At 52.8% G+C, this 12,186-nt stretch overlaps 2 protein-coding genes across 8 annotated transcripts in view; one reads left to right on the top strand and one right to left on the bottom strand.

Annotated features, from left to right (window-relative positions):
• Positions 1-12,186, bottom strand: part of LOC102969770 (beta-1,3-galactosyl-O-glycosyl-glycoprotein beta-1,6-N-acetylglucosaminyltransferase 7) — a 78,401-nt gene that overhangs the window by 41,389 nt on the left and 24,826 nt on the right. Inside the window, exon 4 of one of the 7 annotated variants that reach the window (XM_042980108.1) lies at positions 9,133-9,515. The exons of 4 other annotated variants lie outside the window; for them this stretch is intronic. In XM_042980108.1, coding sequence (XP_042836042.1) covers positions 9,499-9,515 — 17 coding nt within the window. In that variant the 3' untranslated portion in view covers positions 9,133-9,498. Of the gene's footprint in view, positions 1-9,132; positions 9,516-9,575; positions 10,152-11,307; positions 12,178-12,186 lie in introns of those variants that run through there. 2 more of the 7 variants (XM_042980103.1, XM_042980102.1) reach the window with 2 other exon arrangements.
• The window catches only part of RTF2 (replication termination factor 2), a 42,907-nt gene that overhangs the window by 9,495 nt on the left and 21,226 nt on the right, over positions 1-12,186 (top strand). Inside the window, exon 5 of the mRNA XM_007087052.3 lies at positions 650-728. Within this exon, the coding sequence (XP_007087114.1) occupies positions 650-728 (79 nt within the window). The remainder of the gene's footprint in view (positions 1-649; positions 729-12,186) is intronic.

The following is a 12,186-nucleotide window of genomic DNA, read 5'->3' as shown; positions in this document are numbered from 1 at the left end:
CCAAATTGTCCTTCTAAGTTGCACCGTGCTGCACCACCCCCCGCCCCCCAACAGACATGCCTGTTTCCTCAGTTTCCTGCTGGACACCTTCAGTCTCTTTTGTCACTGTCGGATACGTAAAACATTATATGACGTTTTGCAGTGAATTTCTGTAACAGTTGCGGTTAAACATTTTTTATGTTTTGGCCAATTATAGTTCTTTTGTGAATCACATGTGAATGTCTTTTGCCCATTTTTCTAGCACACTGTTTATTTTTGCTTTTTAAGAGCATTTTGAATACTCCTACTCAATCTCATATATATATAAAATATTCTCTGAGTTCCTATTCTGTCTTTTGACTTTTTATGTTTGTGGTTTTATTTTTAATGTATTTATCTTATTTGTAGGAGAGACTTGATTCTAAAGGATTTTTGCAAGGCAGCAGGAATGGGACTGTGGCCTGTATTTTTCTCTATTTCTGTTTCTTTTTCTACGTATAAATAGGTATATAGGACGTACTAGTTTTTTTCCGGTAATGGAATCAAATGTAACCATTTTTCTGTTTTAGTCCCTGGCCTTTGTCTAAACTGAACAAATGTTAGCTGATAATCCGGCTGTAATTTAAAAATTATTACTTAAGTCAACTTCCATTTTGGATTCTTTCTCCAGGTTTTGCTTCCTGCGGTGCTGTGGTTGTGTGTTTTCTGAACGAGCCTTGAAAGAGATAAAAGCAGAAGTTTGTCACACGGTGAGTTGTTGACACATGTCAGTTGTTCCTTCTTGGTAGCTGAGGAAGTCACACGGTTTAGGGTTCCTCCTTCCATGTGTCATTTCAACATGCTTCAGTTCTTTCTGAAATAGATCTGATTCGTTGTTTTTCTGCTCAAAGCCCTTCCATGGCTCGTCTTTGTTGGAAACAGACCCAGACAGCCTTTGGTGACCAGTCCCTGCAGGCCTGTCCGGCTCAGGCCAAGCTTGGGCTGCTCCCTGACCTCCCTGCTGTGCCTTTGTTCTGTCTTCCGTGACCTACCAGCCTGGGGAGGTCATGCCCCCTGTGAACCTTTGCTGCTGAGCCTCCTTCCCTGTTCCCCGGGCACCTTGTTAGCTCGCTCTCCTCATCAGAATGTAATTGGTATTTCCATGGTGGTTTTCCCACAGGACTGGGGCGGTTACTTTGTTTTTGCCCTCCCCCCCCCCCCATAAGACTTTATTTATTTTTTTTTTTTAGAGTAGTTTTGGGTTCTCAGCAAATTAAGAGGAAAGTAAAGAATTTCCCCTATTCCTTCTGCCCCCCCCCCCCCATCAACATCCCCACCAGGGGGTACATTTGTTACAACTGACGACCCTGCCTTCACACACCATCTCCCAGAATCTCCAGTTTACGTGAAGTTTCACTTGCACATCCCGTGGGTGTGGAGAAACGTGGGACGATGTGTACCCACCATTGTAGCATCACACACAGTATTTCCGCTGCCCTAAAATTCCCCTGTGCTCCTCCTGTGAGCGTTTGGGAGCGGGGGCGAGGCTTGTCTGTCTCATCACCCTCCAGAGCTTATTCTCTGCAGGGCACGTGCTGTGTCCTCAGTAAGTGCTCACACGAGAGAGCAAATACATGATGTAGGAGCTCACCTGTTCGGGTCACATGACACAAATACCGATGGCCCCACTTTCCCAGTGTTGCTGCGGCAGCCCCCAGACATTTGTGTCTCTGGCCTGCTGTTCGCCTGCGGAAAACTTACCGTTTAGTTTAACACCGTGGATGCCAACAGCTCCCGATTGTACTTTCACCCATGTTAACTCAGCTTGGATTTCAAGCCCCTCGTTCTGGTTCTCCCTGTTGTGAATTATCCTTTCGTTGAACAGCTTTCACTGAACACCTGTCAGGGGCCAGCCTGTGTCCTGAGCACTATATGGTGGGAGAGCCTAGTGGGTGAGATCGTCACAGCCCCTGCCTTCACGGACCCCACATCCCAGTTGGAGAGGCACTCAGACAACAGGGAAGGAGGCTCAAGGCAGTAGCGACTGTGACAGATGCCAGGAAAGAAACGGGGTGACGTCCCAGAGGGAGAGAGGCTGGCGCAGTGGTGACAGAGGCGCCCCTGGGGGCTTGAGCTGACCTGAAGGGCACAAAGGAGCCAGCCAAGCAGAGTTGGAGCCAAAGCTGGGAAGTGACAGGATGTGGCTAGTGTGAGAACAGAAGGCTGGGGGGCGAGCGGGGGTGGGGGGGGGGGTGGTGCAGGAGAGGAGAAGTAGGAGAAACTTACAGGTAGGGGTTACTTCATACCGCGCCCAGCCGCCCACATTGGGGCTTGTGGATCTCGCTCGAGGTGCGGTAGGAAGCCAGAGAGCAGCTTAAACTGGACCAGGTGTCCTGCAGTTTCAAAACGATCCCTCTGTGAAAGAAGCCAGATGTGGAGGACACCCTGGGTGACTGCGTGCGGGCAAAAGGTAGTTGGTTGCTGGTGAAGAAGTCACCGAGGGGCATGGAGTTGTTTCCAGTTTAGGGTGACTATGAATAAAGCCATCCCAGAATTTGGAATCTGCCTCGCTAAGCTTTTACAAAAGAGAAGAAATTCACAGAATGCGTTCAGAAATTGATTCATGTCATTTATTCACCTGTGCTTATGACATCTTGTGTGGAAGGTGAGGTGACAGGCGCTCCTAGGAAAGAGATGGCCCAGTCTGTGCTCAAGGGAGTGCAGTCCTGCAGGAATCATAAGTCAGACGAAGGATCCTATTCTTTTTTAAGTGTGTATTTTAGAGAGAGAGAGAGTGTGCACGCACGTGAGGGAGGGGCAGAGAGAGGCAGGGACAGAGGATCCGAAGCGGGCTCTGCGCTGACAGCAGAGAGCCTGACATGGGGCTCAAACCCATGAATCATGAAATCATGACCTGAGCCGAAGTTGGGTGCTTAACTTACTAAGCCGCCCAGGCGCCCCTACTTTTTTTTTTTTTTGAGGCCAGCTTCCAAGTGGATGGTAAGATGTCGTTGGAGCTCAGGGGCCAGAGAACTTCCTTTTGACTGTGCCGGTGAGCAGTGGCTTTATGAAGGAGGAGACGTGCGTTCTAAGCCTCGAAGGCAGAGCATGGTTCTCATCGGTCAGACTTTCGCAGAGGTCGGGACGTGACCACCCGTGGTGCAAGCGTCGGTGGGGGGCAGCGCGCAGACGGGACCCCACACGTGTCTGCGAGATACCGGAGAGCGCCCCGGGGACTCCCGTTTCGGGCTCCTTCAGACTTCGCGCGTGCCTCGAGGGGCAAGGCTCCGAGTAGGTTTTCACTGGCGCTCTGACCCGTGCAGGGCTCCTGCGGGGGGAGGATGCTGCACGCGGAGCTCCGGCTGGCGGGTCAAGCGAGACTAGTTTTGTGTCCTGCGTGGTTTTGTCTGCTTTACGTGTGCGGCAGGGGTGCCGTTTTTATACTTATGGCAAGAATGCCCCGTTCACGTTTAAAGTAAATCTGAGTAAAATTAGAAACGGGCACGTTCGCAGAAGTACATCGAGACACTGACGGCGCATCGGCGGGGAGGCCTGAAGCTACGCGACAGGATGTAGGTGGCACAGCGTGTGGGTGTGGGTGGCGGAAGAGCTGGACGCTGCCGCGTCAGACGGAGGAGGGAGAGGAGCAGCTGCCGCATCGGAGGGAGGAGGGGGAGGGGCAGCTGCCGCATCGGAGGGAGGAGGGAGAAGGGCAGCTGCCGCGTCAGACGGAGGAGGGAGAGGGGCAGCTGCCGCATCGGAGGGAGGAGGGGGAGGGGCAGCTGCCGCATCGGAGGGAGGAGGGAGAAGGGCAGCTGCCGCGTCAGACGGAGGAGGGAGAGGGGCAGCTGCCGCATCGGAGGGAGGAGGGGGAGGGGCAGCTGCCGCATCGGAGGGAGGAGGGAGAAGGGCAGCTGCCGCGTCAGACGGAGGAGGGAGAGGGGCAGCTGCCGCATCGGAGGGAGGAGGGGGAGGGGCAGCTGCCGCATCGGAGGGAGGAGGGAGAAGGGCAGCTGCCGCATCGGAGGGAGGAGGGAGAGGAGAGGAGCAGCTGCTGCATCGGAGGGAGGAGGGAGAGGAGAGGAGCAGCTGCCACATTGGAGGGAGGAGGGAGAGGAGAGGGGCAGCTGCCGCATTGGAGGGAGGAGGGGGAGGAGAGGGGCAGCTGCCGCGTCGGAGGGAGGAGGGGGAGGGGCAGCTGCCGCATCAGAGGGAGGAGGGAGAAGGGCAGCTGCCGCATTGGAGGGAGGAGGGAGAGGAGTAGCTGCCGCATCGGAGGGAGGAGGGAGAGGAGCAGCTGCCGCATCGGAGGGAGGAGGGGGAGGGGCAGCTGCCGCATCGGAGGGAGGAGGGAGAAGGGCAGCTGCCGCGTCAGACGGAGGAGGGAGAGGGGCAGCTGCCGCATCGGAGGGAGGAGGGGGAGGGGCAGCTGCCGCATCGGAGGGAGGAGGGAGAAGGGCAGCTGCCGCGTCAGACGGAGGAGGGAGAGGGGCAGCTGCCGCATCGGAGGGAGGAGGGGGAGGGGCAGCTGCCGCATCGGAGGGAGGAGGGAGAAGGGCAGCTGCCGCGTCAGACGGAGGAGGGAGAGGGGCAGCTGCCGCATCGGAGGGAGGAGGGGGAGGGGCAGCTGCCGCATCGGAGGGAGGAGGGAGAAGGGCAGCTGCCGCGTCAGACGGAGGAGGGAGAGGGGCAGCTGCCGCATCGGAGGGAGGAGGGGGAGGGGCAGCTGCCGCATCGGAGGGAGGAGGGAGAAGGGCAGCTGCCGCATCGGAGGGAGGAGGGAGAGGAGAGGAGCAGCTGCTGCATCGGAGGGAGGAGGGAGAGGAGAGGAGCAGCTGCCACATTGGAGGGAGGAGGGAGAGGAGAGGGGCAGCTGCCGCATTGGAGGGAGGAGGGGGAGGAGAGGGGCAGCTGCCGCGTCGGAGGGAGGAGGGGGAGGGGCAGCTGCCGCATCAGAGGGAGGAGGGAGAAGGGCAGCTGCCGCATTGGAGGGAGGAGGGAGAGGAGTAGCTGCCGCATCGGAGGGAGGAGGGAGAGGAGCAGCTGCCGCATCGGAGGGAGGAGGGGGAGGAGAGGGGCAGCTGCCGCGTCGGAGGGAGGAGGGGGAGGGGCAGCTGCCGCATCAGAGGGAGGAGGCTGCCCAGGCAGCCTGTGGAGACAGAGGTGCGAGGTGTCGTCCCGCCTGGGTGGGGCAGGGTGTGGGAGCAAGGGGAGCGGCCAGGGGAGTGAGTCCCACGGGGTGGCGGGAAGTTCCCGGCCCGGCCAAGGGGCAGGTGCAGGTGGGCCTACAGCGCAGAGCCACTGACGCCCGTGGGAGCACGGACGTGTAGACCTGGGCGGGATGCATGGAGAGCGACAGCGGAACAGGAGTCCGGCTGTGGCGTCAGGTGCGGGTGACGGCCATGGGCGAAACACCACGGGACCCAGCACTCCACCGGCCTGGGCCCCCTTCGGGCAGGAGGGGAACCACGTAGACTTTCTGTCCAGGTGTATGTGTGTTTTCCCCCAGAGTGTGGAAGCTGTTTTCTGTGTGTTCGAGCGTTCGCGAGAAGACTCAGGAAGTCTGCTGAAAAGCATAGAAATATGAGAAGGTGGGAAACGAAGCTGAAATTTATTTACAGGAGCCAAACGCCCTAAGTCCGTGGGTCCCAGACCAGACCGCGTGGTAGAGTCGCCACGGTGGTGTAAGCTCCCGTGGCCCACGTCAGGCCCACTGAGTCAGAATCTTCGCGGTTGGAGTAGCGCCCCATGGGTTTCTGCTCTTATTCAGGAGTTTCCGGAATGATTCCAGTGGGCGACCGGGTTTGGGGGACTAAGTGGTCCACAGCAGCCAGCCTTTGTCTTCTTCTGCCCGGAATGGGAACCATCCCTGGGACGGCGTGAAGCTGTCCTTTGCATAGGCCCACCTCACAGGTCCACGTCGGTGACCACGTTGACACATTTGTAGCACAACAGGGCTGACCGCACAGAGCGTTACAGAGAAGCTGGTTTTACGTCACGGAACTAGAACGTTGCAAGGGAACCTGAGACCTTGTTTTGGTGCTTGGAGAGTTGGACTGGATGCAAGTGAACTTCTAATTTTGTTTTAAGCTCACTTATTTTGAGAGAGAAAACACAAGTTGGGGAGGGGCAGGGAGGGAGAGGGAGAGAGAATCCCTAGCAGGCTCCCTGCTGTCAGCACAGAGCCCAGCACGGGCTCAGACTCACAAACCAGGAGATCATGAGTTCAGCCGAAATCGAGAGCCAGTTGCTTAACCGACTGAGCCACCCAGGTGCCCCTGGATCCTAGTGAACTTGTAAACGTCAGTACCTTGAGCACTTCAAGGGAAAGGAAGGAAGCGGGAGGAAAGGGGAACTGAGGGCAGCAGGGCTGACGAGGGGAGCAGAGGGCAGGTGAGAACCAAGAGTGCTGGCTCTTCCTGTGTCATAAGGGCGGCCCCCACCGCTGTCCGAACCTCCGGCAGTCAAGGCAGGACACTGGGTGTCATTCAGGAATACCTCAGGGAGAGAATTTTCTTTTTTTCCTCTAACTTTTTTTAATCTTTATTTATTTTGACACACACACAGAGAGGGACAGAGACAGAGCAAGAGCGTGGGCAGGGGAGGGGCAGAGAGAGAGAAAGACACAGCATCAGAAGCAGGCTCCAGGCTCTGAGCTGTCAGCACAGAGCCCGATGCGGGGCTGGAACCCACAGACTGTGAGATCATGACCTGAGCTGAAGTCGGACACTTAACCGACTGAGCCACCCAGGGGCCCCGAGAATTTGCTTAAAAAGTAATCTGTTGCCAGAAAAGCAAGATAGTGAGCACTTTTAAGCTTCTAGGATTCATGTAAAAATGAATAGCTAGGTTGCCCTGCATAGCTAGGTTGAATACTCGATGTTATCAGTTCCCTAGGGCTCCCTTAACAAGGCACCACAAACTGGGCAACTCAACAGAAATTTACTGTTCTTTTTTTTTTTTTTTTTTTTTTTTAAATTTTTTTTTTTCAACGTTTTGTATTTATTTTTGGGACAGAGAGAGACAGAGCATGAACGGGGGAGGGGCAGAGAGAGAGGGAGACACAGAATCGGAAACAGGCTCCAGGCTCCGAGCCATCAGCCCAGAGCCTGACGCGGGGCTCGAACTCACGGACCGCGAGATCGTGACCTGGCTGAAGTCGGACGCTTAACCGACTGCGCCACCCAGGCGCCCCAGAAATTTACTGTTCTTGAGGCCCCAAAGTCTGAAATCACAGTATGGGCAGGGCTGCTTTCTTCTAAGGACTGTGAGATGGCCACCTACTCCCTGTGAGTCTTCATACAGTGCTCTCTCCATGGAGTCCTCTCTGTGTCCAGATTTCTCCTTTTTATCAGGACGCCAGTCATACTGGCTTAGGGCCCACCCTAGTGACTGCAGTGTTAATTAATTATATCCACAGTGACCTGATTTCCAAAGGTCATATTCTAATGTACTGAGGGCAAGGACTTCAACTCTTTGTGGGGGACACATTCAGCATATACCACTATATGGTATTTGCCATTTAGAAAAGCAAGGAGCGTGCACATTCGGGGGCACACGTGTGTGGGAGCTGTTCACCCACACGGCGAACAGCGAGAATCCGTTGCCCATCAGCTTTAGGTCACACACCGCTGCTGGCTCAGGAATACTCTGGGCTTCGGGTTCTAACACGTGAGAGGAAGGATTATAGTGAGTTCGTAGATGCTCTCCTCTTAGATGGAGATTTCAAACAATAACATTTTAAAGTATTAAATTGAGGGGCGCCGGGATGGCTCAGTCGGTTAAGAGGCCGACTTGGCTCAGGTCATGATCTCGCAGGCCATGAGTTCGAGCCCCGCGTCAGGCTCTGTGCTGACAGCTCGGAGCCCGGAGCCTGCTTTGGACTGTGTGTCTCCCTCTCTCTCTCTCTGCCCCTCCCCCACTCATCTCTCTCTCTCTCTCTCTCTCTCTCTCTCTCTTTCTCTCAAAATCAAACATTAAAAAAAAAATTAAAATATTAAATTGAATGACACATTTGTGTAGTGTTTCCAGGAATCAAGCTCATACTTGTAATTTAGTCTCCGAAGTTCAGTGATACTAAGTATGTCCATCAAGGCTGGCTGACCGCTAAGACGGACAGCCCTCAAGTTCCAGTGGCCAATACAGCAAAAGTTCCTGGTTCGGCAGCTCTTATCCAGGGCAGAGTCAAGGTTCAGGCTCCTGCTGTGTTACGGCTCAGACCTCGTCTGGGTTTGGGAGTGTGCTGCGTCCCGTTGACGGGAGCGGCGGAGGGAGCACCCAGCGTAGGAGGTTTTCTCGGCCCAGGCCCAGAAGTGGCTCTCGTCACCTCCGCTGCCTGTGACCACACCTGACAACGGCAGGGAAGCCCGGGGAATGTGGCCCAGCTGGATGCCCAGGGACGAGGGAACAGCAGCACTTTCTGCCCGAGTGCCAACAGGAAGAGTGATGGAGGAGTTTCAGCCACAGCACGTCGTGGAAACGCCAGCAAAGGGAGATAAAGTGACAGCGCCCGAGGCTGAAACAGATCTTTTCCTTTTTGAAAATAACGTCTGAAATTTAGAGAAACCGGTGTCATAAGAACGACGGCAGGGAGACCCTGGGGATCTTCAGGGTCGACGTTTTCTCTACTCTTCACTCGGTAGTTTCACTCACGGTTGGTTTTTCGATCTGCTAGAGGAGACCCGAGGGTTTGAGACAGCTCTGCTTCTGTGCCCTGAAACGCACGGAGCGCACACTCGATTTCCACCAGCAGGGTCCGAAGAGGGGTAGTTGCTAGGTTGTTTTGTTTGTTTTCACTGTAAACAAGTCACTAGCCAGAAACCTAATTGTATTCCCCACTGTGTTCTTCCCTTCTTGTAATAAGGAGAAACACACTGGAGTAATTACAGTTTGTAAAATACACTCTGTGCTCGTTACTCAGAGCATGATCCGTGGTCCTGCAATATTGGCATCACCTGGGAGGTTTTTGTTTTTCTCTTTTTAAGCGACGCAGGCCCAGACCTGTGGAATCAAAATCTGCATTTCCACTAGACGCCCTGGGGATTTGCGTGCACAGTGAAGTTTGAGAGTCCCCACTTTAGATGTCGGAGGTATGATGAGGAGCATTTGACTTGCCATTTTCTGGCTTCATTTATTTAGCCTTTGTGGTAGGTGAGTGGGGTGCTGTGCATGTTGTAAAGCCAGAAGTGGAAGAAAAACTTAACGCTGGTTCTTTTTTTTTTTTTAATTATTATTTTTAAGTAAGCTCTACGCTTGACACGGGGCTTGGACTCAAGACCCTGAGATCAAGAGTCGCGTATGCCACCGCCTGAGCCAGCCAGGTGCCCTTCTTTTGCTGTCCTTCCATGGAGAGGTGGGACGGAGAGGGGAGAAAATGTTAGGGAAGGGGTATCTTCAAAAGTGGTCTGCAGATGCTGATTTTTTTTTTTTTTTTCAGGCTCTGGCCTCCTTAGGGTGAGCTCTCTGCCATCTTCATGGTCTTCAGAGGTATTAAGCCTCAGGGAACTGAATGATAGATCTCACAGGCCGCCTTAAACTTTTTCACGTATAAGAAAAATCTAATAGAAAATTGAACGGTAGAATCTACATATTAGCAAGAAGATTCTACTCCTGGAAAGAGAAATGATCTCAAGATCCCTATTAATGCATCACCTTTAAGACACAGTCTGTAGCAGCATAATTCAGACATTTTTTGCTTGTGATTGGATTGTGTTCTTAACAAATGAATGCAGTTAAGAGTCTGACTCCAAGTGAACAGCAGTTTCCGGTTGGTTCTAACGCTGGCGGAGGCTGCTGCTTCATGTTGGCCTGGCCAGCCTGGCCCAGCCTTGGTGGCTGCCTGCCTGTCAGCCTCCACTCGCTCCCAGCGCTTCCCCTAGCACGCCACTACGACCCAGCCTGCCCCTCCCTGAACCTCCCGCTGCTGCGTTCCCCCGTGCCTTTGAGTTACTTGTATTATTATTACTTTATCCGTTACTCGAGTAAGTTGCTGAGGTAGCGGCTTCTGTTACGTCTGATCCTTTGAGGGCGGCTCTGTGTTTGAGTCCGTTGTGTCTTTGTACGAGGTGAGGTGGTGCAGTAAGGGCTTGGACTGTGGGGCCAGACTGCCTGCTTGGGTCCCAATCCCAGCTGCACTTGCTTAGCCGTGTGCTCTTGGAAAGTCCCATCGTTGCCCCGTGCCTCAGTTTCCTCATCTGTGAGACATGTCAGACATTAGAATTCTAAGTGCTTCCTCCTCATAGTAAATCTCTTAAGTAGACGCCTGTATTGGACCCACTCATAGTCATGTGACCATGCTGTGAATGGACATTGAAGGGAAATGACGGTAGGCTCATGTTTCAAGTGACTTGGAAAGATACCAGCTTTTTTAAAAATGGTTGTTTTTTTTTAAATTTTTTTTTGAAGGTTTATTTTTGAGAGAGAGAGAGACCAAGCATGAGCGGGGGAGGGGCAGAGAGACAGGGAGACACAGACTCCAAAGCAGGCTCCAGGCTCCCAGCTGTCAGCACAGAGCGCAACATGGGCCTTGATCTCACGAGCCGTGAGATCATGACCCGAGCCGAAGTCAGATGCTCAACCAACTGAGCCACCCAGGAGCCCCTAAAAATGGGTTTTGCACTTGTTAGTGAGTTGTTATAAAATATAGGGACACAGTCGTGGTGAATTTGAGCTTTCTGAACAGGCAGTCAGAACGTAGCTGGTTGGTACCACCCGTGAGCCCTGTGTAGAAAAAACGTGTAGAAAAGCAGAACTGTGCTGTCGTGGGGCTCTTGGTGGCCTTGTCTTTGACAGTCTTAACATTTTCAGCATGTGCTTTCCTTGGAATTAGGCATCGAGGTGGAAGAAATGTTTGTTGAAATGGTGATGTTAATGTTCTGTGGTTAGTTACATTTGATTTGTGCTTTCGAAGGCTCTTTTCCTTCTATCTAGCTTTGTGCTTTCCAAGGGCTATTTTCATTGACTAAGTAGATTTGATTTCGTTTCATTGCAAAGCTTCAGTTTCCCGAGGCTTTAGACTTTGCCTTTGAATTATACATTTATTTTTTTAGTGTCTTCTTTATTTTAGTTGTTTTATGCGGTGCCACTTAATGGTTGTACGTTTTCAGTCTTGTACAATGCCATGAACTCTTTTAGAGAAAGAGAATATACAGAAAATCCTCAACAGGACAATGAAAAAGTTATGGACTCTTTAGAGACCCGAGTCTGTTGAGCAGGCAGAATTAAGATCATTCCGGCCTTTGACCTATGTTGTTCAATGTGGAAACCACCAGCCACATGTGACTATTAAAATTTCAGTTTATTAAAATTTTGTAAGTTAAATAAAGACAAAAAGTCACTTCATCAGGCATCCTCTCCACATTTCAAAGGCCCCAAAGCCCCCTGTGGTTGTGGTTGGTGTCAGACCAGACGTAGTACGTACCCACCAGGGCAGAAGGTACGATTAATGCCTCGAGACTCCAGAAGCTTATAGCATCCTTTTTAGGAAAGTGTGCTTCAGCTCTGGATTAGTTTCGTTTTACCCAAAAGAAGTGGACTCTTCTGTATTTTTCTAGGATTACCAGAACAAAGTTACGTGGTTCCCAGCCAAAGAGCACTGTTTTAGATCAGCAGAGTTTTGTTTTCAGTGAGACTTTGCTCTTGATTAGCATCTCATACACGGTAGTATCTTCAGAGCAAGATCTGTTTTTGTTCTAACTTGAGGCTTCGATTGGCAGCAGCTATTTACCGAGGCAGTCCGACCTCACTTGGCTGATCCGGGAGCCCCCAACGGTGCCTTGAGCAATACCTTTCCTCTCGTGATTTCTTCCTCGAAGCTGTAAGAGCGGCCTGTGATTTATAGGGAAGTCTTGTCAATAGCGTATCTCTGAGTTCACTTCAGGGCTAGCTTGCACCAAGGAACCAGTTCTCATTCTTTCTTCTTTGGTTAGCGTTCTCTTACCACAAGTCAGGGACGCGGCGATACCAGTAAGAGCACAGACGCTTCCAAAGGTCCAGCTCAGCGGCTCCGTTTCGTGTTAAAATGACTCTCCTGTTGAAAGCGCCAGTGTGGCTCCGCGGGGACCTCTGCCTGCCGCAGCGCCTGGAGCCTGTGGCGCCTCTCCAGGCACGTGACCACCAGGGGGTCTGTCGAGTCCACTTTGCTGGCAAACAGAGAAGGCGACCGAATGATCCACGGCAGGTCTCCTGGTCCATACACGCAGCTCTCGTGGACGTAGCGCCCTGTAGAAA

This window comes from Panthera tigris, chromosome A3 (genome assembly GCF_018350195.1).
Source record: "Panthera tigris isolate Pti1 chromosome A3, P.tigris_Pti1_mat1.1, whole genome shotgun sequence".
Classification (NCBI taxonomy): Eukaryota; Metazoa; Chordata; class Mammalia; order Carnivora; family Felidae; genus Panthera; species Panthera tigris.
This window is presented reverse-complemented; position numbering and strand designations above follow the sequence as displayed.